Below are 26,209 nucleotides of genomic sequence, written 5' to 3'. Positions count from 1 at the left end.
AGGAAAAGAGGAAGATAAGCCATTTGAAAATAATTTATTGCTTTTAATTCCAAAGCTTTATGAATTTACAAAAAAAGAAAAATCAAAGTTTACAGACTGCTTATTTCAGACAAAGAATGCAAGAGGTGAAAACTTGGGCCACCATGGTCACTGGGTGTTCACCAAATACACACTGGCATCTGGAACAAGCTCCCCCAGATTTGTTTTCTTGTCCTCAGAGGTGCTGCATTCCTTATACACCAACTCAAATGACACACTAGGTCATTAGTCAAAGTCATTGGAATGGTACAGAGGTTTTGATTTTGTTTTTTTCGCCCTCCTGCTATAAAATGAAATTTTCAGTTCATTTCTGAAAAATAAATTGGTCAATAAATTCATTTTGTTCTGCTTCTACTTTACACAGAGCTTCATATTCAACCCGATACCTGAAAAACAAAATTGTTAGAAGTCCTAAAAATGGATGAAATAAACTATGTACTTAACACTTCTAGAGAAGAAGAGAGGTGATTTAAATGACTCCAAGGAATGGTGTTCAGAATGAAGAAGTTAGGGCAAGAAGAGAAACAATTATATGTGCAAAGCCCTGCACAGGGCCACGCATGAAAAATCTTCAGCCCCGAGAGTCTTCTTTCAGAGAGCCAGCCAGCCAGCCAGCTCTGCACACTCACTACCTGAGCTTTCATGCTCCCAAACTACTATAAGCGGTTTGATATTAACACATTTTATTTTTCCTCCCCATCAAATGTAACTTTTTAAAAATCTTCAAATTAGGATGACAAGTGAGACACTATTCCTGGGAGACAAATGATGAAGAATAAGGACAAGAGGTGACTGTTAAAAAGGAAAGAATTGCAGTTGAGTTAAGACCTTGCTTTACATAACTTACCTTTCGAGCTGCATTTTCTTTTCTGCTATTAGTGCTTGGAGTTGCTGCTGTTGGGCTTCTCTCTGCTTTGCTATAGATTTGAGCAAATTCCGAGCACCAATGGCCTAGAAAGACAGTATTGCCAAAGAAGGTCATGGCGTCATTAAAACCATCTTCAGCATTAAGTCCTCGATTGCGTAAGGGCCACTTGAGGGCTATCTCACTGCCCAGCAGGGAAAAGCTTGAGCCCCAGAGATTTGGGAGAAAGAAGATTAACTTCATGATTCCAAAGTGAGAACTGGCCTGGAGCTCTGAGGCAGACCTAGGAGTATCCCCAGAGTGCAGCACACATGTGTTCAGTGGCCCATTTGGGGTATCATTTAGCCTTGTGTCCTTTACCACATCATCTATATTCTGCACACCTTCATTTATTTATAAAATGAGGATAAAACCATCTATTTCAGTGATGATGTGAAGACTAAAGGAAATGATGACTGGAAGTGTGCTGGCATGTGAGAGTTCAACAGTAGGTTAACTGGATCAGGAATTGTTGGAGGGCTTTTAAATTGAGGTATAATTGACATGTAATGTTTCAGGTATACAACATAATGAGTCAATACTTGCACAGGAAATGCTATTTAAAGTCTTGTTTTAATTAAAAGAATCTCCCTTCACCCCCAACAAACACACACACACACACAAAGTCAAGAGGGCAGAAGGATGACAAGCTAGTGAACCAGGGTCCCAAGCCAAGATTTAGATAAAACACATGCTGATCTTACCTTCATCTTCTCATTTTCTGCTTCTTTTGCAAGTTGGTCAACAAGCTCAATTAAACCACCAACTATTTTCTGAAATTGGCCAATTTCTTTTAGGGAAAGAAAAAAAGGTTTTTATTTTCTCAGGGCCATCACTCTCCCCCAGCATTCCCTTTCAGCGAGATGGTGGAACTAACTGCCCCTCCTAATTTGTGTCAGAACAGTTTGATGCCTGCTGGCCTAAAATCTGCCACCCTTGGTCTGAACCTAGAGATGAGCCAGGTACCCAGAGCAGACTGGGGAATACCTGGACCACTGAGCCAAGGCTCCTGGTGGGCCCATTCTATGGATGGCCCCCAACCTGCTTTCCCAGGACTGGCAGGAGGCACAAAGCACCACGTTCATGAAAGGAACGCCTTAGGACATGAACGCTGCCTCTTGACCAGCCACAGAAACACTAGATTTTAGTTAATGGTGGGGTGGCGGCTATCCACTCGTGACCACAGCCAATAAAGAGCTCAAAGGACTTAAGTGCTTAATCTCGCATTCCCTTTTTTTCAATACCCTTGGGTGTGGTAGAACCCCATTCTACTGAGGAGTTAACCAAGGCCCAGCGAGGCTAGCCATACAGATAATGCTGCCTTTCACCAGGGGAGCTCGCTCCACTGCTGAGAGTCCCTGGAAGGCTCAGAAATTGCTACTCTAGGTAGATCTGCTCTATATTCACTGCCACTGGGCTGGCTTGGCTGCTGGGGCAGGAGGTGTCCTGGATATTTCTAGTTTAAAAATGACTAAATGCGGTCTGCTGAGCTGCTTCAAGAGACTCCAGTTAATCAGCTTGCACTCCCAATACAGACAAGTCTACCCTGAGAATACTATTTCTCCCAAGAAATCAAATCATCAGTACATAACTATTTCCCACTCACAAGCCATAGTTGTACCTCCATGAAGTTTAAGGTTTCTGACAGCAAAAAACTCAAAGATGGCATATGTCAAAAAACACCCTCCTCTCTGCATTCCAGTGTCTGTATTGGTGCTCTATGTGGGACTACACGAGAGCACAAGAGGGCACAGATAATGCTGGTGGCACATGGGAATTCATAAAGGCTGGGCTCAACCTCCAGGGAGCCAGCAGCTCCATTCTGGCAGGGCCAAGAGCAACAGCTGGGAGGTCGGGGTGGGGCACAGTTGGAATAGCTCAAAGCTGAATGGCAACATGTCTCCCCAAGTGATACTCACTGTCCACAAAGTCCTTGCACTCTTCCTTGAGCTCTATGGTCTGCTGGGTAACCTCTGGGTCCAACACCCGCAGCTTGTTCAGCTCATCAAAGTGCAGCCCTGCTTCACCAAGGATGTCCTTGGCCATAGCTATAAAGAAACCAACAACCCCGATCCCTGATCACTTCCCAGCCACATAAGGAAATGCCTGCTCCCAGCCCAGCCCCACTCCTGCCTTCAGATACCAATGCCAAAAACCCAGATGTTCAAAGGCTCCCCCATCCCTCTGCCTCCACCTTTCTAAGCCTCACCTGTTTCCCTTCCTGTTTCTCAAGAGGAGGTCTGCTCTGAAGGAAGGATAGAGGCAGCCAGGAGAAGATGTGTCATAGGAGCAAAGGTCAGGAAAGAATAAAGTCCAGTTGCTTGTCACAGGCATCATTCATTCAACACATATTTCTTGAGTGCCTACTACATGCCAACATTGCTAGATGTTGGGGTACAAAGAGGAGTGCAACATGGTACCGGCCCTGGAGAAGCACAGTTTAGCTGGAGGAAGACAGACATGTAAACTGAAAAATTATACTGTTAAGTGTTTTTACAGAAATATCACTGAAGCGCTAGAGGAGAACAGAGCAGTTAAGTTGGGGTGAGGAAGGGGACATGTGAGCTAAGTTGTCAGCCATAAACATTATTTATCCCCAGTTATATACTCAAAAGGACATGAGAAGCTTTTTAAATATGGTACTGTAATAACACAGAAATCTAGTAAAAAGAGAAAATCAGAGTGAATTAAATATTAGGGTTAAAAAAATAAGAGGCCAGGAGTAAGACTATTACCCAAAATGTATGCTACAGGATACTGTACACTTGCCTGAACTGGGACCCAAAGTTGGGTCAGTCTCTTTCTAACAGAAAACACAAAAAGGAATGAACTATCAGCCATGATATACCAAGTAAGGAAGTCAGGGAAAGCATTCCAAGCAGACAGAACAGCATGGACAAGAGCCTGAAGTCACTGAAAGGGCTTATCCTACCTAGAAGATGAAAGGACAAAGGATGGAGCTGGAAAGGTCAGATGGAGCCAGATCAGAGACCCTATGTGCTAAAGAGTTTGGGGTACAGGCAAGGGAACCAGCAGATATCCTCTCCCTTCCCAGGCCACCTCGCATTCCTAGTCAAAAGGATACCTCAATTCTGGGAGGCAACACTGAAAACTCATCCTCATTCTGGCTTAAAAATAACAACACAAAAAATAGAGACCACATGCCCTGTCTAGAAAAGGAAGCAATGCTATTTAATACTTAGGACTAGCCATTGGCTGCTATACCAATTCCAAAACCCCAGGGGTTCCAAAGGCTACCACCACCTGGCCCTGCGCCAGCCCTTCCCTCTGCTCCCACAAGCCCCAGCCTCACCTGTTTCCCTTCCAGCTTCCTTAGGGAAGTTCTGTTCTGATGGGGAGATTCTGGAACTGACTACCCAGAGCATGTGCACCAGAGGAGGATCAATAGTTAAAAAATAATTTAAGTCCCACCTTTGCCAGAACTGATTTTCAGGAGAACCAGAAATCCAGATTTATATGTGGAATCTGATTTTTAAAGGGAAGTATCTAATTTTAAAAAATTAATTAAGGGGGAAAAAAAACATCTAACACTGTGTGGGCTACCCAATGCATATCTACAGATTGTCTGTATATGGCTGTGGCCCAGAGCCTTTGGCCTCCCTGGAATCCACTGAAGTAGGCTAGCATCTTCCTTTTGAAACATTTTAATCATCCATAGCTCCTTATGATCAGGCTTTTAAAGAAAGATTTGTCTTTCTACTTGTTACATGTACAGGTATAGTCTGAGCATTTAACACCCACTGGGCCATTAATCAGACCAACTGCTCTAGTAAGTTTCAAGTAACCTGAGGGAGCAAACATTTTCTTCAACTTCCACTCTTTTCCCTGACAGTATGTATTTATTCTGAAACCTGCTCTGGAGACAGAGTAGCGAAGAAAACGCTTTAATGTTTCAGTTCCTGACCTCTGGACAAAGCAAACAGATAATCAGAAACTGGGGTAACAGCATGAGGAAAAGCTCACGGTGCTAGGTGAAGCTGCAGCAGGAGGACATAATTCTTAAGGGGGCATGGGTGTCAACAAAAAGCCTTCCGCAGAAGCGACACTTAAGCTGAGACCTAAAAGATGTCCAAAGGTTTGTCAAGTGAAGGGGAGAGGAGGCATTCCAGGCAGGAGGAAGAGCATGTGTGAATATCCTGCGGCTATAACAAATTAAAAGCATCACAAGAACTGAAAGGGGAGTGAGGCTGACACACAGTGAGTAAGGGGTGGGGGCATGGAACAAGGTGAGGCCAGATGGGAACGCTAGAGCTAGCTGGATCAGGAAGTGCCCTGAAAGATGCAGTAATGAGCTTGGATTTTATCAGAAGGGTAATGGACAGTCCGTGGATTCTCAACAGAGTGACATAATCAGCTTTGTCTTTTAGAGAGATCACTCTGACCCAGGATGCAGAATGGAGAACCAAGAGGGTGGGGCTACACCTACCTTGTTCATTACTGTAACCCTAGCGTCTAGTATGGGGCCTGAACATAACGGGCGCTCAGTAATTGTGGAATGAATGACTGTGAAAACAAAGGAGGTTATTACAGTAACCAACGCTTGGGGCTGAAAAGGTTTTCCAATTTGAGATGTTTTGTAATTCGAGTTGGTAGGACTTAGTAAAGAATTGGCTGAATGTAGGAAGGCTCTGGGGATGAGTGAAGGAAAGTCAGACAAGACTGCCATGTTTCTGGCTTGAGACAACTGCACGGTTGAATGAGAGGTAAGACCAGAGAAGGAGTGGTGAGAGAGGGTTCACAGCTGACTATCCGAGTCTCTCCCTGCTCCCACCACACGCGCGTCCGAGCATCTGAGAAGCACCGGCACAGAGTCAGACCGAGCCCCCTGGAGATGAGGGCAGTGCCGCTCTCTCCGCCCCTGGCTCTCCCAGGGCCACGCTAGGCGCTATGAGCAGGCTCCATCCATAGAGTGTGCGGAAAGGGCATGGGGCAGGATTTAGGAAGATCTGGGTGATGGAGCTGGCTGTCTTCACTACGTAAACTCCTTGAACTTAAATATCTGAGAAGCAGTTTCCTCAGAAGATCGTTGCGGCCATCCACGCGTCAAGTTCCAGGCCCAATCTGCGTGTAATAGCGCTCCCAAAGAGTCAGGAGAAATTCTCACGTCTCTGCGACTGCCTTTCCTCGGGGCGCAAGGCTGTAAGGTTCCTCTCGCCCCGGGTCCGCCCGCGTCCCCCGACCCGAGTCACGGCCTACCTTTCGACCCCGTGGCGGCGGCGCGCTGCAAGCAGCTGAAGTCGGCAGGTAGCTTCTTTTCCCTGTCCGCGACAGCGGTACCTGGCCGACCGCACTCGCCCGCTGCCACGGCTACAGGACCTGTTTACAAAAAACGTCACTACTTGAGAGCGGAAGTATTTACACCGGACTAACCCGCAGAGCCTGCTGGGAAATAAAGGCCCCAGAAAAAGGCCGGCTGCCTACAAGATCCAGAGGCTTTTGCATCGGAAAAACTACCGGAAGTAGTCATGCGCTCTTCGCGGAATACTCTACACGCTCTTCCCTCTACCCCGATTGGGTGCTGGGCAGGCCGGGCTTTAGAGTCTCAAGCTCCTGGGCCCGCCCGGCTGGGCGGCAACTCGAGGCGGAGTCCGCAGTGGGAGGATGTGATTTCACAGCCCGGGATTGCAGTCGGGCAGGCGGCCACAGCCTAGGGGCGGTAAAGTGCAGGCCTGCAACCCACCTGAGAGGCGAGGCGCTGCCGGGTACGGTGAGAATGGGGTCTGCCGACACCCTAGGGGAAGGGATGGATGGGCCCCGGGCTGAAGCAAGGAGAGCCCCACCTGGTCCTGGGGAAACGGCGTGGGACGGTATAGGGGAGATGGAGAGCTCAAATCTCCCACTGTGGGTGTCTGTGTGTGTCAGAGCGTGTCAAAGCCGGTCTCAGTGTCTCGGTAGTAAAGAGGGGTACGGGCTGGGGAAGACAACACCGGTCACAGACAGGTTGGCTCTTGAATTTCTCCAGATTCTTTGGATGAAGCCTAAGACTTTTACACTTAGGATTTCTGTTAGACCCGCCCTCTAACCAAGATCGGCTCTCCCCACTTCCCATTTCCCCTGTTTGTTACCGACTTCTGGATCTTCTTCCTTTAGGACCACTGCCTCCTTCCACCGCCGTGGTGGTTTGCCCTTTATTTTGCTTGGGTTCACCTTAGCTTCACTGACACGGATAACCCCCAAATATCCGCACACAAAGTCCGGAAGGAGGAGCACAGAGGCTGCCAGTAGAAACTTCATTATCACTGGAAGTACTTTCTGGGCGTCACCTGCCAAAGAATTCCTGGAATTCATTGGTATGGGCAGAATCTGAGTTGACGTCATCCAGGGGCTCTTAGCAATTGCTTTGTGGGAAAGGAATAGATTTAACTCTGAATTTGCCTTTCTCTGTTGGCATCAACCTAGCCGTTGAGTTCCTTTGCTTTGGTAGAATATGTACGTGTGCTTTCTTTGATCCCGGGGAAATTCTTCCCAGGGACCTACCTAAATCTTATCAGGGGCAATTTCAGTATAACAAATAAACACATATTAAATACTTCAAAATGTGTATGGCATCGTGCTAAGTTTGGAGAATGGAGTAGTAAACTTGGGAAAACCAGTGCACTGCTTCTGAGTTACTTACAAGAGATGATGTACAACTGTAAACTCTTGCATGTTGTGATGATTAAATGAAGTAATACCACTTTTTTCTGTCTCCATTATCACCACTGTGGTCCAAGTCTTCACCCTCTCTTGTCTAGACTCTGGTCTTCCCACTTGATCTCTCAAACACTTACAATCCATTCTCTACATAGCATCCAGAGGGATCTTTCCAAAATGTAAATAATTCAGATCATATCAGTTCCCTGCTTAAAACTCTCCAATTCCCTGGCTGGTGTGGCTCAGTGAACTGAGCGTCAGCCTGCAAAAGGAGAGGACGTGGGTTCAATTCCCCATCAGAGCACATGCCTGGGTTGTGGGCCAGGTCCCAGGTTGGGGGCCTGTGGGAGGCATCCAATCCATGTTGCATATTGGTGTTTCTCTCCCTCTCTCACTTCTCTTCTCTCTCTAAAAATAAAATTTTAAAAATCTTTAAAAAACAAAACAAAACTCTCCAGTCCATTGCCATTGCAGTTGGTTGAAGCTCTGAACTCCTTAATATGTTCTGGTCTTCCCTTCTTTCTGTGCACCAGCCCTCAAGGCCTTATCTCTGTTCCTAAGTGTGTCTAACTGATGTTTTTACATTTACCTTCCCATCTGTCTAGAATACTCTTCCAGACCTCAGCTGGAATGTCACCTTCCCAGAGAGGCTTACCCTGGTCTTCTATCTAGATTGGTGCCTTTCCCTAGTCACTTTCTGAATCACTGTTTTGTTATCTTTCTTGTGTTTCTCACTTTTGGAATTACCTGCATATGTATTTGTTTTCTTGTTGTCTGTATCTACCAACTAGAATGCAAACTCCATTAGGCCATGCCTTGTTCTCATCTGTGTTACAGTGCCTAGCATATAGCAGGGGCATATTAAATGCTGACTCCTGGTGTTTTTATTCTTGTTAACATTTGAACTCCTTGAAGGCAAGGATGATATCTTCTTCTTCTTTTTTTATTAGAAGATTAATTGCTTTTCTTTTGTTGTTATTAATTCTCATCCGAGAACATTTTTTCATTGCTTTTAGAGAAAGGGCAAGGGAGAGAGAAACATTGATTGGTTGCCTTTTCATAAGCCCCTGACCAAGGTGCATGCCCCATCCTGGGATCAAACCTGCAAGTTGGGTGTGTGTCCTGGTTGGGAATTGAACCCAAAACCTTTCAGTCTATGGGGTGATGCCCCAACCAACTGAGCCACACTGGCCAGGGCAGGATGATATCTTCTTATCTCTCTATCCCTACTGCTTAACATAGTAGGCCCTCACTATTGTTTTATTGCTGAATGAATTAAATGAGCTAATAAGTATTAAATGCCTGGAATGTAGTAAGCATGCAATAAATGTTTGTTAGTATTTTTTTCTTCGGTAAATGGATTTTAGTAATTTTTAAAATTTTTTTATTTTTTATTTTTCCATTTTTTATTGTTATTCTATTACAGTTGTCACATCTTTCCCCCTCTGCTCTCCCCTGCCCTGCCCACCTCCCCCCTCTCCCACTGTCAATCCCCACCCTGTTGTCCAAGTCCATGGGTCATTTACATTAGTTCCTAGTGATTCTTTAGGAAACCAAAACATAAAATATAGAATCTTAAGTCACAAGGGGTGACCTGGCTTTGCCCTCCTTTGCTTTCTTTGCTCCTCCTTCCCATGAACTATTAGTATTTCAGTTTCCAAATCACTTATTTGACTTTAGATTTATCAGCTAGTCTTTTCTAGCCCTTTCTTCGTATTCTTTTTGAGAGGGAAGAGAGCAAAAGATAGGGCTGAGCCCCCTCTCAGGAAAAAAAGCAAGAATAGCCATCCTATAGTTATTCAGTCCTGAAAATGGTGACAATTTCAGGAACTTAGGATAGAGCTAGTGCCAAGAAAGGGGAAGGTCAGGAAACCCCAGCTGGAATCATGGTCACCTCTACAAGAACACTGGCTGGCTCCCTCCAGCGTGGCTCACTTCATGCTCTCCTGAGCTGCTTTTACTTGCCTTCCTGAAGCCAGCCTCTGGGGTTACTCAAAATAAGCACTGGTGCAAACTGCTTCTGAGCCTGGAATCTTTAGAAAGGAAGTACATCCTGTCCCTCAGGCTCCTGGGAAACTTTTAGGCTGGCTGGACTCCCAGTAGGTCTGGCTGGAAGTCTTGGACCCTGGGAACCTTGAGAAGAAAATAACTAGAATCTGACTGGTGGATCCCCAGGGTGAAGACTTCTGTTCTGCCCAGTCTGTTCCTCTCACTGGCTCTAAGGGCCTTTTGGTCTTCCTTGCCAGCCAAAGCTGAGTTTCAGGGAGGCTGGTGAAGTGAGCCACTCCAGACTCTGGGAGACTATGCTCCCAGACCTGGTTCCTGGTACCATAAAGAGCAGCAGGAGCATCTTCCTTACCATTGCCTAGGGCCTTAGCCTCTGCCAGGGAATCTTATCAAGGAGAGAGAGACTGGATGGTCAGTATTTCTCGTTTTGTCCCCTCCTGGCTGAGGGCTCTCCCCTACTGACTCATCTTCTCTCCCATCTGCTCACAGCATTGAGATTATGAAGCTCTCGCCTCCATTGGCCACTCACTTGTGACCCTTCCACCACGGCGGAACCTTCCAAGCCCACCTCCTGCCGTGTGGTGATCTACCTGAAGCGGGAGATGTCGGGGGATACCTGTCTGTGCCCAGCCTCAGGGGCCAAGCCCAAGATAAGTGGCTTCAAGGGAGGAAGCCTGGGCAACAAATACGTCCAGCTCAATGTGGGTGGTTCTCTGTATTACACCACTGTGCGGGCACTAACCCGGCACGACACCATGCTCAAGGCCATGTTCAGCGGGCGCATGGAGGTGCTGACTGACAAAGAAGGTAAGGTATCAGGGCTTGTTGGGCAAGGTGGGAGAGGAAGGAGGAATTTCTGGGGATGTGACTTTGGGTCAGGGCTTAAGACTGGCAGATCTAAAATCTAGGTTCACTTTTCCAGTTCACCTAACACCGGACTCCTCCCAGAGTTCTTAGTCGAGCTTCAGGATTCTTCGAAATTGTACCTAGATTGTTGTATGTTTATAGACTTTCCAGGGAGGCTATCCGTACTTTTTTTTATTCACATAGGACTAGATTCTCATAAGAAGCATCACATAGCAACTGGGCAGTGGGCAGAAGGCAAGCAGGGCCTGGTGGTTTCTGTGTTGTCAGGAGGTGGGCCTGAGCATTCCTGGGCTTAGACCTCTGTAGGCTTCCGCACAGCCTGGAGGGCCTGTCTCTCCCGCAGTGCGTGCCACTTCTTGGTTTCGGGGAGGGGGAGTGAAGAGCAACTGGGCCTAAGAGCTTGAGATTCTGTTCCTGCTTCTGTTACCCTAGGCTGTGGGCTCTGTGCTCATATGCTCTGCCACCTGTCCCCAGGCTCACCAGGTGGCCTTTGCTACTGCCTGCTTCCAAGGTACCTGGAGGCAAACAATAACCCTCCAGGCCCGTCTGAATCCCTAGGCTGGATCCTCATAGACCGGTGTGGAAAGCACTTTGGCACCATTTTGAATTACCTCCGTGATGACACCATCATCCTCCCTCAGAGCCGTCAAGAAATCAAGGAATTGATGGCTGAAGCGAAATATTACCTCATTCAGGGGCTGGTGAACATGTGCCAGACCGCCCTGCAGGTACGGGGCAGAGTTGAGGCTGTTTGATAAGGTTGGGAGTTTGCCCCCTCCTTCGGGGACATAAGGGTCCAGTTCCCAGAAGTCTTGTGTGGCGGGTATGGTTAATGAGTCCAGACCTACGTAGATATACCAGGTGCTGCTCGTGCAGAGCAGGTGGGCAGCCAGGCAGTTTGTAAGGTGATGAGCTAAAGCAGCATGACTAGGCCCTGCCCCTGGTTTATAGCCTGCGTGTCTGGATTTTCGGTTTTCTGGAAATGGGAGTCTGCTTGCCAGCTGGCAGTTTCTATTACCAGGGGCCTCCTCATCCCTATCTGATGCCTCCTCAACAAGCAGGGCTGGCCATGGCAGAGGGGCTTTAACAGGCCCTGGGGAAAGCCTGGCTGAGGCTGGCAAACAGGATCTCAAAAAGAATTCTCGGCTGTGTGTGTCACCCAGGACAAGAAGGACTCCTACCAGCCTGTGTGCAACATCCCCGTCATTACATCCCTGAAGGAGGAGGAGAGGCTCATTGAATCTTCCACCAAGGTACTCGGATCTCTGAGGGACCTCTGAGGGCTCCAGGCAGGGGGTTCCGCGGCCCAGTCTGGCTCTCACACTCTCCTCCTTCACAGCCGGTGGTGAAGCTGCTGTACAACAGAAGCAACAACAAGTACTCCTACACCAGGTAGGGTGGGCGTCAGTGGGGTGGTGGAGGGGGTCTTGGGGAAGGGCTGCAGAAGCAGCTAAAAGGGCTGAGCAGCCCGAGTGGAAGCTTGACGGCAGACCAAGGAATGCCACCTGCACCCCTGGCGTGGCTGGCATGGCTCTGAGTCTTAGGAGGGAGGAGAAGAGAGTAGAAGGGAAACCCAGGCAAAGGCCATTGGAACTTGGTGCACAGTCCTGGCCAGAATATAGACGAGACTCAACATGTAACACTCTCTTAACATGTCCTGTTGGGCAGCATGCCAGGTGTTTTCCCAGCATTATCTTACCAGGTGGAGGAGGGACACTGGGAAGCCAGTGGGCTGGGACTCCTCCTAAGCCAGCCTATGTCCTAGGCCAGTTTCCCCATTGCCCCCCCAGTGTCCTCTCAACAGGCCAGTTAGGTCTATGCAGGAGGCTGCAGGCTCAGAGTCCCAAACCCTCTCCAGTGACTCTTTGAGGACAGACATGTTGCCAGTGTCACCCTTGCAGCCAGGGAAAGAATCCTGCTGAGGTAGCAGCAAGCCTCCTTCCTTCCCGGCCTGATGAGAGGAGACCTTCCTCCCTCAGTCCTCTGTGCTTTCACTTAAAACCAACTCAACTCCCTTTCTGCACAGGCCCCCAAACCCAGACGGTGCCCTGCGACCCCTTCTCTTCCTGTCCACTCTGGCATCTTGACTTTTCCCCATCTCAGCATGTTAGGGGAGGGGCGGGAAGAGCCCAGCTAGTACGCTTGCTGTGCTGGAACCTCATCCCCAAGGCCTGCGGCCCTCATGGGTTTTTCAGCAACTCGGATGACCACCTCCTGAAAAACATCGAGCTGTTTGACAAGCTTTCCCTGCGTTTCAATGGTCGTGTGCTCTTCATCAAGGACGTCATTGGCGATGAGATCTGCTGCTGGTCATTCTACGGCCAGGGCCGTAAACTGGCAGAGGTGTGCTGCACCTCCATCGTGTATGCCACAGAGAAGAAGCAGACCAAGGTATGGGGGGCTTTCCTCTGCAGGGGTGGGGGCAGGACACACACCTGGGAGTGAAAGGGGCATCCATTTTGCTCTGTTTTTCCCATACTCGCTGTGATGGCGCTGGGCAAGGGTAAAAGCCAGTACGAGGGGCTCAGGGGTTGGGGGGGTAGCAGGGAACTATTTGTTCTAGTCAGCTGACAGGCAGGAACTGGTGGGAAGGGACCAGATCTTTGAAGTTAGCCCAGTTCCAGTTTGAATTCTGGTCCCACCATTTACCAGTTTTCTGACTTTGGATGAGCCATTTAAACCTTTTAGGCCTCAGTTTCCTCATTTGCAAACATGGGAATAATAGTGCGAATTTAACAATTGTTATGAAAATGAGACAATTCTTTAGTGTGGTGTAGTGGAAACAGCTGCTCAGCTCTCTCCTCTGGCCCCTGCTAGTCGGGTGTTCCTGCTCAATCAGCTCAGCCTCTGCAGTAACAACGGAGTGCCAGACATCTGTGAGGGATTTGCTAGGTGACAGTTAAGTAAACTCAGCTCACCCCAGGCTGCGGGTGGTCAGTGCCCTCCCCGTAGAGGAGCTGCCCACCATGAGTGTGTTCAGGAGATGGCAGGGTTTTGCTGGGGTGAAAGGACAGCTCATCCAGGGGAGTCGGGGGCAGTCGTGTGCGTGTGCAGGGCTCAAAGCAGCAAGCTCGTGGCTTACCTTCTCGGCCCCCAGACCACCGAGGAGCCTGCTGCTGGGCTGTCTGAGGCTCAGGGGAAGACAGCTGAAAGAAGTGGCCCTGCTTCCTCCTGTCATTTTTGGCGTGGGAGCGCCCATGTGTACTTATCAATGGAGTCAGGATTCGGGGCAGGTCTCTGTGGGGGCTGGTTACACTGTGGAAGTGGCAGGAGCATCTGTTCCCTCCCTGAGTGCTTCCTCTTTGGTGGACTTTTTGACTACACACGCCACACCGGTGAGAGAGGCAGGGCCAGGGCCAGTCTTCCCATTTGGCAGTTGAGGAAACGGAAGCTCTAGATAACACCTGTGAGGCTGGAATCCAGAAGCCTTGAATGCCATCCTATCCATCTTTCAGTTAATGTTCACAACTCTCTGAGGTAGGTATGAACCATGATTTTACACAGGTGGAAACTGAGGCCTAGCAAGGTGAAGCCCAAGGCCCCACAGCAGTTCAGTACCTGAGCTGTATCTGCAATGCGGGGGCCTAACCACACAGCCAAAGCCCTGCCCTCTGCACACACTAGTCTGCTGGTCTGGGATCCACTAGGACATGGAGAGGGTGCTAGTCATCTGCAGCCTTCCTTATGTGCCTAGAGTACGTCTTCACACCTCCGTCAGAGGGAGACCTGCCCTAGGCTTTGAGACAGAAAACTAACTGCCTCCTGAGTCCAGAAGGCCTCATGAGCCACAACAGGGCCAGGGGCCCTGACATTCTGCTGTCTTTGGGATGAAACCTCAGTCAGTCCCCTTGTCCCCCTCACCCTAGGTGGAATTTCCAGAGGCCCGAATCTATGAGGAGACACTCAACGTCTTACTCTATGAGACCCCCCGAGTCCCTGACAACTCCTTGTTGGAGGCCACAAGCCGTAGCCGTAGACAGGCTTCCCCCAGTGAAGATGAGGAGACCTTTGAACTGCGGGACCGTGTCCGCCGCATCCATGTCAAGCGCTATAGCACTTATGATGACCGGCAGCTCAGCCACCAGTCTGCCCATCGCGACTGACAAGACCCTCAGGGAGTCAGGACATGGAACACCCTGTCTCCCAACCTGTGGAACCCTGCCCCATTGGCCACCCCACACTGCTGCTGGCTGGGTCTCTGCTCCAGCACCCAGAGGCATGACAGGTCCTGCGGGGTGGGGGGTGGGGGGGCTCAGAGGGCCTGAGAAGGGGAGGGACCACATTCCTTCACCCTGCTCCCTAGCACTACAAGATGACTGAGTCCTGGCCCCTTTGCTCAGTGACTCTCTTCCTGCCTGACAGGGAGCTGCTTCTGCTCCTGGGGTGAGTGGCTCAGACTGCCCATTTCCTGCTAAGAACATTCCCCTTGGCCCTTTGCTGAATGCCCCTTTTGCTCTACTGAAGGGCTACTTTTAGGCCTCACCTGAGGTCCATGGGGAATGGGGTCATTCTGTGGAAAAGATGGCTGCTGGTGCTGTGGGGGCCCAGTGGAGCTCCGTTTTTCCTAAGCTGTTTAAGCATAGGCTTGATGAGTTTGTTCTTTTAATTATTTAGGAAATGAATAGTTATGGTCTGATACTGAAGGGACTGGGTATTCCTGCTACCCCTCCAGGATGCCAAGACTTGAAAGCACTTTGTACTTTTGTTCAGGAGATTTGTATTTCTCCCTGACCCATGTTGTCTTTTTCTGACCCTAATCCCTTCTTCCCTGCAGAATCAATCTGAGGGAGGGGATAGAAGAAGCAATAAAAACACTGACCAGGTTCAGCTTTGCCAGGCTGGCCAAGCAGCCTGCCCAGACAGCGCTGAAGAACGGTGTGTAAATTGGGACCATGGCCCTAATAACACTCCTGTGAGAAAGGACATTTTACCCCAACCTCTTACGAGTCACGTAACTGACTGATTCTCTTGCCCTCAGCTCCAAGGCATGCTGCCCTTACTGTAAAGCCAAAGAGCCATTTAAGGGGCAGAAGTGTGAGCCACAGCAGGAAGGCTGTGAAGCCCACGGGCCCTGGGCACAGAGCCCTGCATTCTTGGCAGCACTGAGCAGAGGTGGCATGTGCTTGGCCATCTATCCTCCCATCACCCACTTGTGCTATTGGTTTTGTGTCCTGGCTAGGGTTGGTTCTTTCCAGGGTGAGTCTCTGAACACAGGATACTGTGAGCAGCCTAAGGTCCTTGAAAGGTTTCCTCATTTCTTTCCTGTTGGTTAACCTGGCCATGGCAATGCCAAGCACCAGCTCTTGGGCAAGGATGCGAGTTCCTCTTCAGGTCTTCAGTTTTCATTCCCTTCTGTTTGGCATGGCCCTCAGGAGGCTGTTTGTCTGAATTCTTTTCCAAAGGAATGCCATCAGGAAGGGAATGTTCAGCCAGTCTACCGAATAACAAAGCAGCACAGCCACTCCGCAGTCCTCACTCCTTCAGGAAAGGACACAGGTTATCAAGTTCATCTCAGCTACTCTTACAGGAAGCCTGGGAGTGGCTACTCACAGCTGACTCCACACAGCCTGTGGGCAGATACCAGGCCAGGGTTAGTAGACACTTGACAAGGTCCTGAAATGACATGATGGGGCAAGGGAAATGTGACTCTAATCAGGTATTTTAAACTTGTCACAGTCTTGAATGTATAAAGACTTCCAGGTGAGGCACCCTGGTGGTCAGCTATAAACTTCTTCCAGCATTCAATGGAGTAACAAGGTGAAGACAAATCCATTTCTTTGGCCAGATTCTGGCTTCGACTTTGTTCCTTTCTCACAGAGCCTGGAATAATTGTGAGGCCAATGGCCTATTTCCTCAGCTGCCCTCCTGAAGCCTTTTAACACTCTTAAGTCCCGACTCCCTACTGAAGTATTTTAATGATTGTCCTTTGACCTTCACAGCTCTTCTAGCCTCTACAGCTTTGATAGTCAGATCATCTGCTGTCTCAGTAACTAGTCTTTCTGAGAAAGCATGCTAGTCTAGGACTCTAGACACTATGATTGAAAATATCTCCTTGTTCTTAAAAAAAAAAAAAAAATTACATTGAGCTCACTGAAGTAATCTCAGCTTTTTACATCAGACTTTGTGGTGTAAGGACTTGGAGAATTTTGAGTTTCCCAGTCCTGTTCAAAACGCAACTCTTGGTTGTATGAATTTTCCAGCTCTGAGCAGCCCAGGGGAAAAATAAAAAGTGTGGATGAAGGTCAAACCTGCTCATCAGTCTCTCAGAAAACTGGAAGCCTGCTATTAAGGACACGTACCAGTATTGGGTTTTATTCCGTTTGTTACCTGACCAAGGTCTGCCTACAGGATGGCACAGGTGCTGGCATGAGAGAACTTCTTTGGCACACAACTACAATTCTTTGTTGTTCAGCATAGGTGATGGAAACAAACACTAATTTCTAATAAAACTGTGTTACACTGCATTGTACAGAGCCGTGCTTACAGCGCATATAGCTTGGTCTGCTCACTGCCTTGGACGTAGCCCTGGTATTTGTGTTCACCTGACCTTGTGTTCTCCCTGTCCTAAGCCCCATTGCACTCAGTTGTCCTGCAACCCCAGCTCCCCCTGGTGGATGATTAAGGACAATGCTAATAAGGGCTGGAACAGATTTAATATTAATTCAAGAATGAAACAACCTCTTTAATAATCACTATGGTAGTGGGGAAGCAGGAACCCTAATAATCAGGGCAAATTGCAGCATATTTCATCTCTGGCTCTTAGAGATTGTGAAAAGCTTAGAAAGTAGCTTGGCTTAGTCACCACCCATACCTAAACCTTGGCTGAATTTCTGCATTTGTAGTCTGGAGGCTGGACAAATTTGTGGTCATGGCTGACAAGCTCATCATTCCAGGAAACCTGGCTGGCTTGCCTCACCCCTCTCCCAGGCCCAGGGGGGCCAGAGGTGCCAGTGGTTGGCCAGGCCACTCCTGACCCTGATGTTGGCCTCCCACTCTGCAGCTGGCAGAAGGTAAAGAGACCAAGAGTCCAGCCCAGCCCCCACCCCACCAACTGAGAGGCAGAGTGACAGGCAGAGGTCCAGCCAACCCCAAGCCTCAGGAGGGAAACATACCCAAGTAGAAGTGGGAGCTTCCTGGTAGGAGAGCAAGGAGAGCAATCAAGGGCCCCCACTGGGTCGAAAAGGGGGCCTGAGACTCTGGGGGCAGAAATGGCAAGGGTGGCCAAGCGTGTACTGGTTTATTGACCAAACCTCATATTCCAAACAGGCCAGGAAATGCCTTCAGGCCTGTGGCAGCTGACCATGGAGTTCTGGTGGAAAGGTCTAGTGGAACACAGTGTAGGCAGGGCTTACAGGGGAGGCCAGCCTTGGAGGAGCCCTACATGGATCTTCTTGAGAAAACAATTATAGCCAACCCACCAAAAAGTGAACCTCACATTCAATGGCGCGAACGATTACAAGACCCACTGCGGCCCCTGATGGAGAGAGTTCTGCAGCAATTGTGGGATGAGAGCTGTTCAGGATCCAAGCCTGGCCATTCAGGGTCTCAGCTGGCCTACCAGTGAAGGCCTGAGGGTGGTGTCTTCTCATCTTTATTGCTTTCCAGGGAGAAGGGAGGGATCCGGACATCAAAGTGGGAGCCATCAGGCCTCTCGAAGCGGAATGTACCCCTATGAGTCAGAGAAGTTAATTTAGAGGGAGTGAGGGCTGAGGATCTGGATAGCCATATGTCCTCAGCTGCAGAACCACAGCAGGATAAGGCAGGCCTAGGCTCTCCTCTGCCTGGTTCATGCTAGCATAGCACTGATCCAGAGACCCAAGAGCCCTTCCTGGCCCTACATGAAAAGAAAAAATACAGCTGTCCTGATTCTGGCCCGTAGATGCACACTGTAAAAAATCCAACTGTGCCCTGGCTGGTGTTGCTCAGTGGATTGAGTGCCAGCCTGCGAACCAAAGGGTCACCAGTTTGATTCCAAGTCAGGGCACAGGCCTGGGTTGTGGGCCAGGTCCCCCAGTTGGGGGCATGAGAGAGACAACCAATCAATGTATCTCTCACACATAGATGTTTCTCTCACTGTCTCCCCCTCTCTCTAAAAATAAATAGTCTTAAAAAAAAAACAAAAACCCAACTACATTTTCAGGTTAAGGAGTGAAATATCAGGAAAAATACTAAGTATGCAGACAACACTGTATCATCAAATCACCAGACCTCTTTGGCTTAAGTCCTTAGTCCACAAAACCACAGGGAACTGAGAAACAGACAAAAATAAATAAATCAGACAAGTCCCAAACAACAATGAGCAGCAGGTAAGGCTCCATCTCAGGACTTAACTTGGCCCAGGATTAACTGCAAGCTACGAGCTCCCACTCATCTGACCCGCAGCTTGAGCCTGTGGAGTTGAGCTGCCCCGGCCCCAGCTCACACTTACCACATATGCCCACTGGAAGCTTGCAGGGAGACATGGCTGCTGTACTGGAACGCAGGCTGCTCCTTGGACAACACCGGTTCCTGTGAAGGGTCAGGCACGACAGGTCAGGCCAGACAAGCTCCCTGAACCCTGGGGCCAGATGCTGACTGCCAGTTCACCAGGACTATGTGCCCCCTCATGCCTTCCATGACAACTGCCTGCCAGTGCTTCCTACCCTGCACCGCCGTGGGCCAAGATGCTAGGCACTGGACCTACTCTGTAAATACCCCTCCAGAGTCCGTTCACTGAGTGCCTGAGCGTCATGGCGGTGCTTTGCAAACCTTTTCTGCCTTGTTTCCAAGAACTCACAAGGTAATACGTGTAATCCCCATTTCAGCAGTAAGAAACTGAGATTTTGGTTAAATAACTTAACCAAAGTTGTGCGGTAAGCAAAGAACACAGCTGGCATTTGAAGCCGGACTATCTCACTCCAAAGCCTCTATTCTTACTCACGATCCCACCCTGCTTCACCCAAGTCCCTGCTGACCAGGATAAATGCTTGTTAAATGTGGCCATTGGCCAGTTCTTGTGACTTTTACTTCTCAGGAGACAGAGTGGGGTAGTACAGGAATAGCAAAATCAGGTTTCCTCAAGAACCAGCAGAGGAAGGACAACCAGGAGTACCGGGGGGGTGGGAGGGGTGCCCCCACCCCTGACCCAAGGACATCCAAATTCAGATTTTTTAAAAGGCTCTGTGCTGGCAAGAAAAACTATACCAGCTTTGAGGTCAGACTCGTTTAGATTCAAATCCTGGTCCTGCCACAGCTATGGGACTATGGGCTACTTATTTAACTTCGTAATCTCACTCTCTTCATCTGTGAAATGGGTTGTAAGAAACCTGTCTCACAGGGTTGTTGTAAAGTTTCTCACCAATGCATTCACACCTGGAGCCTCTGTCCCTAACACAGAGGAGGAGGAAACCACACCCTAAGCCCCCAAGCCTCCCAGGCAGGACCAGGAACTGGGCATTACTGGCCCAGTGATGATGATGCTCACCCTGCCCACCACCCCTCGGCCTCGCACTGTCTCCAAGGTGCCAGACAGACTGAATATCCTCCAGTGTCGCTCCCGGAGCTGTACCACGTCACTGTCAAGGTTCTCCAAGCGGATACAGTAGCGCCACTGTGGGAGTGGGGAAGAGAGTTCACACCTGAGAAAAGTAAACTTTGGGCTAGCCTGCCCAGAATTCTAAGAAGCAAAAAGCAACGAAGACAGACCCCTGCATTGGTCAGACCCCACTCCCCAGAAGTAAACCCCCCGCCTCCCAACCTGCCCCCACCATGCACCCTCCTGAGTCCTCCTCCCAGAGGGAGACACTCACCCAGTAGACGTGGGAATTCTGGGCTTCCTGGGGAGAAAAAAAAAAAACAAAGAATATAAGTCCCAGAGCAGAAGGCAGAACCAAGTCTGTTCCAGTCAACATCTCTCCAATGGAGTAGATGTATTCCTGAAAGGCTGGCAGAGACAGAACAATGCTGAGAATATCTGTGGATCATGATGGCTGAACTATGGCCAACAAACCCTCTGTGGGGGGCAGCCTGGCTTGGGTCCATCCCTAGTTCCCTCCTTCTTATCCTATCAGACACAGGGCTCTCGCCTTTCTCTGGACCAACCCCCTCCATGTCAGCTGATGCTCACCCCTGACTGCTGGCCCAGGCCACTGCCCTCTGCTTTGGCCCTACTATAGCCCTACCTTACTAATGCTTGGTATGGTGTATATTGACATCCCTCCTTCCTGTGAGCTCTGGAAGGCAGGGACAATGGTTCATTTTTATCTGTATCCCCAGGACCTCGCTTACAGCCAGGCAAGAAATAGTTCAATAAATGTTTGACTAATGCATAAAAAGTATGAAGATCATCCTATCCTACACCGTTTTAAACAAGTGTATGTATATTCTCCATTAATGTGGCTCCCTTTGAGAAGGAAGGAAGAAAAGGAAGAGTCAGCCTGGAGGATGGAGGACTTCTCCTGCTCTAGGTCTTGGCGTCGACCATTGCCAAAAGGCTGCTCAGTCCCACCCAGTTCATGGAGGGCTTGGAAGCAGAACCTGTTCCAGTAGTCACATTGGGAATGCCACATAGAATCTGGGGACCTATCCCTGAGGGAAGGGGCCCACACTGGGCACATACCCTCATGCCCATATAGAAGGGGATGACAGTGACGCGAATGTTCTCAGTTGTTTCCCGATGGACATCGGAGAGCTCCAGCCAGGGGTGGTTCTTCTCTTGCCAGGCCCGTAGTGTCTCCCGAGCCACAAAAGGGGGTGCTGGGGCAAGAGGATGACTGGTTGGTCCAGGCCAGAGTCTAGAGCATTGCACCCACTTTCCAATTGCCCCTCCTAGAAAACTCTGTCCAGTGGTGGCTCAGGTAAACAAAATACCAAAACATGAAGCAAAAGCACAAGCTGGAAGAAGGAACAGAGCTGCTTCCAAGAATAAGCCCTGGAGAGGTATGTGGCATCCTGGGAAGAGAACTGGACTGGGAGTTAAGAGCCCTGGTTGTCAGACCTCACTCTGCCACTAACTAGCAATCTTGAGTCCCTTCTCATCATCTCGGAGCCTCAGTTTCCATATCTGGAGATGATAGCCATTCACCTGACAGGTCTAATGGGAGGTGGAATAAGATTGTGGAAACAGCTTTGAAATTACTTCTATGATATTGTCTTTGAAGAAAGGGCCCTTGCTTTCCAGCTTCTCTTCTTGAGAGAGATTACCTTTTGTCTGGTCATAGAGAAGAAATCTTTCAAAGAGCTCATGCTGGATGGGAACTTGATCAGTGGAGGTGTAGGGGAGGATGTCTTCATGGCTGACATAGTCCAGGCCTGGCACAGGGAGGCAAAGAGACAGTGAAACTCACATAGGAGATGGGGAGGAACACGGCTGAGAAGAAACACAATTCCTGGCCTTGTCCCAGGCTGAGATGACCCTGGTACCATTGCTCTCAGCATCTATAATCCCTCCCAGCAGATTAAGCACATCGGAAAGGCTTCAGAATCCTCTCCCTGAGACACACAGGACCTCTGGTTGACAGGCACTGTTCAGATGCTTGTACTCACCTGGGATGGCATAGAGGGCCCGACTGTCATCATGGTTAGCCAAGAAAGTCACAGCTTCTGTCTGAGATCTCTGAGACTAAGGCAAGAAGTGAGTCAGAGTTTCTTTTTTTTAAAGATTTTATTTACTTATTTTTAGAGAGAAGGAAAGGGAGGAGGAAGGATAGGGAGAGAAGCATCAATAGGCGAGAGAAACATCGATCAGTTGCCTCTTACATGCCCCCAACAGGGGACCTGGCCTACAACCCAGGCACATGCCCTGACTGGGAATTGAACCAGCAACCTTTGGGTTGGAGGAATGATGCTCCAACCAACTAAGCCACACAGCCAGGGTGGGTCAGACTTTCTTAGTCACTATCCAGTCCTGAGGACTTGGGTCCCAGTGTTGATCTGGTCTTCTTGACCCCTCTCCCTCCTTTTGTCCCCATTGAGGTCCAGGTCTTACCCAAGGAATGGGACCCCAAGCCCAGCCATATATTTTACTTACTATATGTGGACAGTCTCGGGCATCAATCAGCACCTGATAGTAAGTGTGAGTTTTGCCTTTCACCTCCTTAGAGCCGTGACCAGCAGGATTCTCTGCTCTATAGGGTAGGAAATGCCCAAGATAACCCAGAGAGAAACAGAAGCAGTGCCTGCCCTAGCTCCCTACCCCAGCTCCTCATCTAAACAGACTGGTGCCTTATCTGACGGGCTTTAGCAACAACCAGCCCAGCCGCTCCCCAGTCGGGACAAAGGAACATGGAGGACCCATGGCACAGAGTCGTCATTTGTCCTACTCTCTGGCTCCCTCTTGGAAGAAGGGGGAGATGTTGAGAAAATCAAATTGCTGCCCTAGTCCCCAGAGCCCAGAGTACCCCACTCTTCTCACATCCCAGGGGCTATTTGTGATCACTGAATGAAGCTGGGCTTTTTCCTTCTTTAATGTACTCTAATGATGATAAAAAACATTAAGGCAGCAGTTCTCAACCTGTGGATCGCAACCCCTTTGGGGGTTGAATGACCCTTTCACAGGGGTCGCCTAAGACCATTGGAAAACACATATATAATTACATATTGTTTTCGTGATTAATCACTATGCTTTAATTATGCTCAATTTGTAACAATGAAAATACAGCCTGCATATCAGATATTTACATTACAATTCATATCAGTAGCAAAATTACAGTTATGACGTAGCAACGAAAATAATTTTATGGTTGGGGGTCACCACAACATGAGGAACTGTATTAAAGGGTCATGGCATTAGGAAGGCTGAGAACCACTGCATTAAGGGAAAGATTCTAACTGAATGTCAAACTATCAAGAAGTCTAGTCCCCAGTGCCTTCTGGAGTAATTATAATGCAAACTGAGAATAGCTTGGGAAGAGTATCCTGGGGAGGCCTAAAGGGACCATCTGGCTTAAGACTGTCCCTGGCACTCAGCACTTTTGTCTCCATGGGTATTAGTACCAGGGGAGTACTCTGGGGCGTTCCTAAGGCCCAGGAGGATGCTATCGTCACCTGAGGACCACAATTATGTATGTCTGCCACCAGTCAAGCCCCCTCCTGAGCACATTGAGGCACAATGTGGGGCAACTTACTTTTCTGGAGCTGCAGAAGCCACATCCCGGTCATACAATCTGGCCTGCCAGGGAAAAAGGACGACACCTCGGTAGCCAAAAACACTATGAAGGAAAAGCTGGGGGGGAAGAGAGGCCTCAGTGAGTCTGCAGCCCAGAAATTCCCTCCAGGTGACACCCAGACCACAAAACAGCACAGATGCATGAGCCCCAGCACACAGTCTTGCCACTCTTTTCCTTAACTCTGTGATCCACCCAGACCAACTTCAGAACACTCTTACCCCTCTTCACCTGGCTGACCCTCCTCATCCTTTAGGCCACAATGGAGGCCTGTAGGAAGTGTTCCCTGACCTCCCCTTCACTTAGCACAATGCACAGCCATCGACCATTTGTATATCACAACTCCTTTCTAAACTATCAACTCCATAAAGGCACTGCTTTCTGATTCAACTCCAATGCACAATGCCCAGTCCATTGCAGGCACACAGAAATGCTGAATAGACAAAAAGTCCTCCTTACCTACAATAAGCCTAAATCCACCTCAGTGGATCTGCCACAAAGCTGGTATAGAAAAAGAGCCTCACACCCAGAGCCTTACTACATTATGAAGAGCTCAACTCTGACAAAGCACCAGGTTTATTTTCCCGAAGGCTCCCTGCACTGGTTTCCCACCATTCACTACTTCGGAGGACTCTTCAGTAACTTGGTTCTCTCCGCACTACAGTTCAAACCATCTCTGTCCACACCAACTTGGGGAGAGAACCCATTGACACATGAAACGCATACAAATCCAGGAAAACAGAAACCCACCTTTAAACACTCATGGTTCTGATCTGGCACCAAACGCCAAGGCAGAAAACCATCACAGTCAGCCCTATAACTAAATCTGACCCTTTCAGCAGAGCACACCATGAAAATTTAAAGATGAACCAGCCCAGCACTCACCTGCCCAGTCTCATATTTTCCATTCTGCTTTGGCACCTCAAACACACCAACCGTCTCCAAAACTTTGCCCTCTGGTCGGTTTCTGATTAGGAAGGAACAGAACAAGCAGCTCAACAGCTGGGGAGGTAACAGGCCTCATCCATCAGACCCTCAGGGGCCAAGGCAATGACAGCAGAGAAGGGACAGGGCAGTGGGACCAGCTGAAACAGGGAGGGTCCTGCTAAATCACCACTCCACAGCCCAGAGCTTCTGCCTATCCTCTTCTGCTGTGCAGCCACAGGCCCCGGGTTTCCACTTTAGGTACAACGGCTCCCAGATCACTCTCTTCTCTTCGTTCTCAGCATTGCTCAAACGGTGCCCTCATGGCCTGCTTAATTGGGCCCCTTGCCTCCCTTGCTTCTGAGCCACCCTCCTGACCTCCCTCAGCATTTTAACTGTCCTTCCCACCTTGCATTTCAGTTATTTGTGTCTATGTCTTATCTCCATTAGACTGTAAGCTCCCTGGGAGCAATGCCTGTGTCTGATTAGCCTGGTGTATACCGGAAGCTCAAAACGACTTGTTCTGTGTTATAATTCCAAAACGACTTGTTCTGTGTTATAATTCCATGTCCACCTCCCCTCTGAACTGCAGTCTCCACCCTGACCTGGAAGGGCTTACTTATCCTCTCCGGATTTCCTACTGGACTCCCTACATTGCACCCTGTAGTCTCTCAATCCCATTTTGGTTCAGATTACCTCAATTTTCACAGGGGTCTGAAAATGCAAATAGTTCTCTCTCCCCAATATAAGTGTCTAATCTCAGCCATCAGGTCAGTTCTCTCAGCCACCTCTTTGGACAGGTGCTCTTTACAGGGGCTCTGCAAAACACTACTATTCCTACTATTTTGGAAATGTGAACATTATGTTTCCTCCCACTTGGTCCTCTGGCCCCAATCTGATCTGTCTGTCCCATCCCTAGAGACAATGTTCACACCATCCCTTGCCTCAAGCCCCTTTCCCCAAATCACATAGAGAACCAGCCTCCCCACGGTCACACTGAAACGGACCCGTGCAGGGCTCAGACTCAAGAGTCCTGTTTCCCACCCACTTCGAGCATCTTTCTGAGGGAGGCCTTGACCCAATACAGGGCTGGGAGTGGGCGGGGGGGTGCCGAATTCTAAAGCCCTAGGGCTTAATTAAAAGGCTGCCAGTAACAGCGGCGCTCGGAGATCCCCACTCGAGGAGGTAGGATTCACTCTGGGAGGGTTACCAGTTCCCCCTCAGAGCCAGCCCCGCATAACCCAGGGCTCTGGACCGCGCTCCCTTTTCTGCTCCTGGCATACATCCCAGGCAGCGCAAGTCGGCTCCCGGCCGGGACCCTATCCCGGGTCGAATTCCCTCCTCTCCCGGCCGGGCCTCCTAGCCTCCTCCCTGGCCAGGAGCACGCTCTCTAGGCTCCGGGCCCCTGCCCCTCACCGGGACGAGAGGTGCCTCCGCGTCGTGGTCAGCGCAGGGAGGAAGGGCCCAGTTCCACCCGCCGCACAGAGAGGCCTTGGCCCCCGGGCCCCGGTTAGCGACCGGGACCACCAGCGGCTGCCCATGGCTAGGGCCCGCCGGGCCACACAGCCCGCCATGTCCCCCACGAGCGCCTGCTGGGCAGCAGACACAAGGCCAGACCCACGGCCCGGCGGCGTCCCGCCCCCGCCCCACACTGCCCCGCGCCGCGTCCCGC

General features: G+C 49.6%; 3 protein-coding genes across 6 annotated transcripts; 1 reads left to right on the top strand and 2 right to left on the bottom strand.

Moving 5' to 3' along the window:
• Window positions 1-18: 18 nt before the first annotated feature.
• On the bottom strand, window positions 19-6,325 carry IFT20 (intraflagellar transport 20). Of its 3 annotated transcripts, XM_090291672.1 has the most exons (6): window positions 6,161-6,325; window positions 3,153-3,188; window positions 2,863-2,991; window positions 1,648-1,733; window positions 887-990; window positions 19-425 (listed from the first exon to the last, which is right to left on the bottom strand). In XM_090291672.1, the coding sequence occupies exons 3-6, from the start codon at window positions 2,987-2,989 to the stop codon at window positions 344-346; spliced, it is 399 nt and encodes a 132-aa protein (XP_090147798.1). In that variant the 5' UTR covers window positions 2,990-2,991; window positions 3,153-3,188; window positions 6,161-6,325; the 3' UTR covers window positions 19-343. The 3 variants fall into 3 exon arrangements, with proteins under 3 accessions (XP_090147798.1, XP_090147796.1, XP_090147797.1); XM_090291670.1 differs by lacking the exon at window positions 3,153-3,188; XM_090291671.1 differs by lacking the exon at window positions 6,161-6,325 and having other exon boundaries at window positions 3,153-3,219.
• A 148-nt stretch (window positions 6,326-6,473) lies between these two features.
• TNFAIP1 (TNF alpha induced protein 1) lies at window positions 6,474-16,940 on the top strand. 2 transcript variants are annotated; one of them, XM_090291667.1, is made up of 7 exons: window positions 6,474-6,666; window positions 10,094-10,411; window positions 11,030-11,199; window positions 11,635-11,724; window positions 11,811-11,863; window positions 12,667-12,862; window positions 14,338-16,940. In XM_090291667.1, exons 2-7 carry the CDS (start codon window positions 10,207-10,209, stop codon window positions 14,572-14,574), a joined length of 951 nt encoding a protein of 316 aa, XP_090147793.1. In that variant the 5' UTR covers window positions 6,474-6,666; window positions 10,094-10,206; the 3' UTR covers window positions 14,575-16,940. The 2 variants fall into 2 exon arrangements, with proteins under 2 accessions (XP_090147793.1, XP_090147794.1); XM_090291668.1 differs by having other exon boundaries at window positions 6,474-6,671.
• A 753-nt stretch (window positions 16,941-17,693) lies between these two features.
• On the bottom strand, window positions 17,694-26,173 carry POLDIP2 (DNA polymerase delta interacting protein 2). Its single transcript, XM_090291666.1, has 11 exons — window positions 25,954-26,173; window positions 24,499-24,580; window positions 23,575-23,672; window positions 22,479-22,575; window positions 21,995-22,070; window positions 21,653-21,760; window positions 21,069-21,205; window positions 20,260-20,286; window positions 19,935-20,060; window positions 18,900-18,979; window positions 17,694-18,140 (listed from the first exon to the last, which is right to left on the bottom strand). The coding sequence occupies exons 1-11, from the start codon at window positions 26,109-26,111 to the stop codon at window positions 18,026-18,028; spliced, it is 1,104 nt and encodes a 367-aa protein (XP_090147792.1). The 5' UTR covers window positions 26,112-26,173; the 3' UTR covers window positions 17,694-18,025.
• Window positions 26,174-26,209: the final 36 nt, after the last annotated feature.

The sequence above is a fragment of the Furipterus horrens genome, unplaced genomic scaffold, assembly GCF_987537825.1.
Source record: "Furipterus horrens unplaced genomic scaffold, mFurHor1.1.pri manual_scaffold_11, whole genome shotgun sequence".
NCBI classification, from domain to species: Eukaryota; Metazoa; Chordata; class Mammalia; order Chiroptera; family Furipteridae; genus Furipterus; species Furipterus horrens.
This window is presented reverse-complemented; position numbering and strand designations above follow the sequence as displayed.

Bases quoted from the DNA above. Each gene is read 5' to 3' on its own strand.
- POLDIP2 (XM_090291666.1), bottom strand. From the start codon at position 26,111: ATGGCGGGCTGTGTGGCCCGGCGGGCCCTAGCCATGGGCAGCCGCTGG. The intron at 24,581-25,953 runs GTGAGGGGCAGG...CTTCCTAATCAG, and splicing joins CGGAGGCACCTCTCGTCCCG to AAACCGACCAGAGGGCAAAG. The intron at 18,141-18,899 runs GTAAGTGTGAGC...TCTGACTCATAG, and splicing joins GCTTCCAGTGGGCATATGTG to GGGTACATTCCGCTTCGAGA.
- TNFAIP1 (XM_090291667.1), top strand. From the start codon at position 10,207: ATGTCGGGGGATACCTGTCTGTGCCCAGCCTCAGGGGCCAAGCCCAAG. The intron at 11,725-11,810 runs GTACTCGGATCT...CCTCCTTCACAG, and splicing joins TCATTGAATCTTCCACCAAG to CCGGTGGTGAAGCTGCTGTA. The intron at 12,863-14,337 runs GTATGGGGGGCT...CCCTCACCCTAG, and splicing joins CAGAGAAGAAGCAGACCAAG to GTGGAATTTCCAGAGGCCCG.
- IFT20 (XM_090291672.1), bottom strand. From the start codon at position 2,989: ATGGCCAAGGACATCCTTGGTGAAGCAGGGCTGCACTTTGATGAGCTG. The intron at 991-1,647 runs GTAAGATCAGCA...CTGTCTTTCTAG, and splicing joins CAGAAAATGAGAAGATGAAG to GCCATTGGTGCTCGGAATTT. The intron at 426-886 runs GTAAGTTATGTA...TTTGTTTTTCAG, and splicing joins AAGAAAATGCAGCTCGAAAG to GTATCGGGTTGAATATGAAG.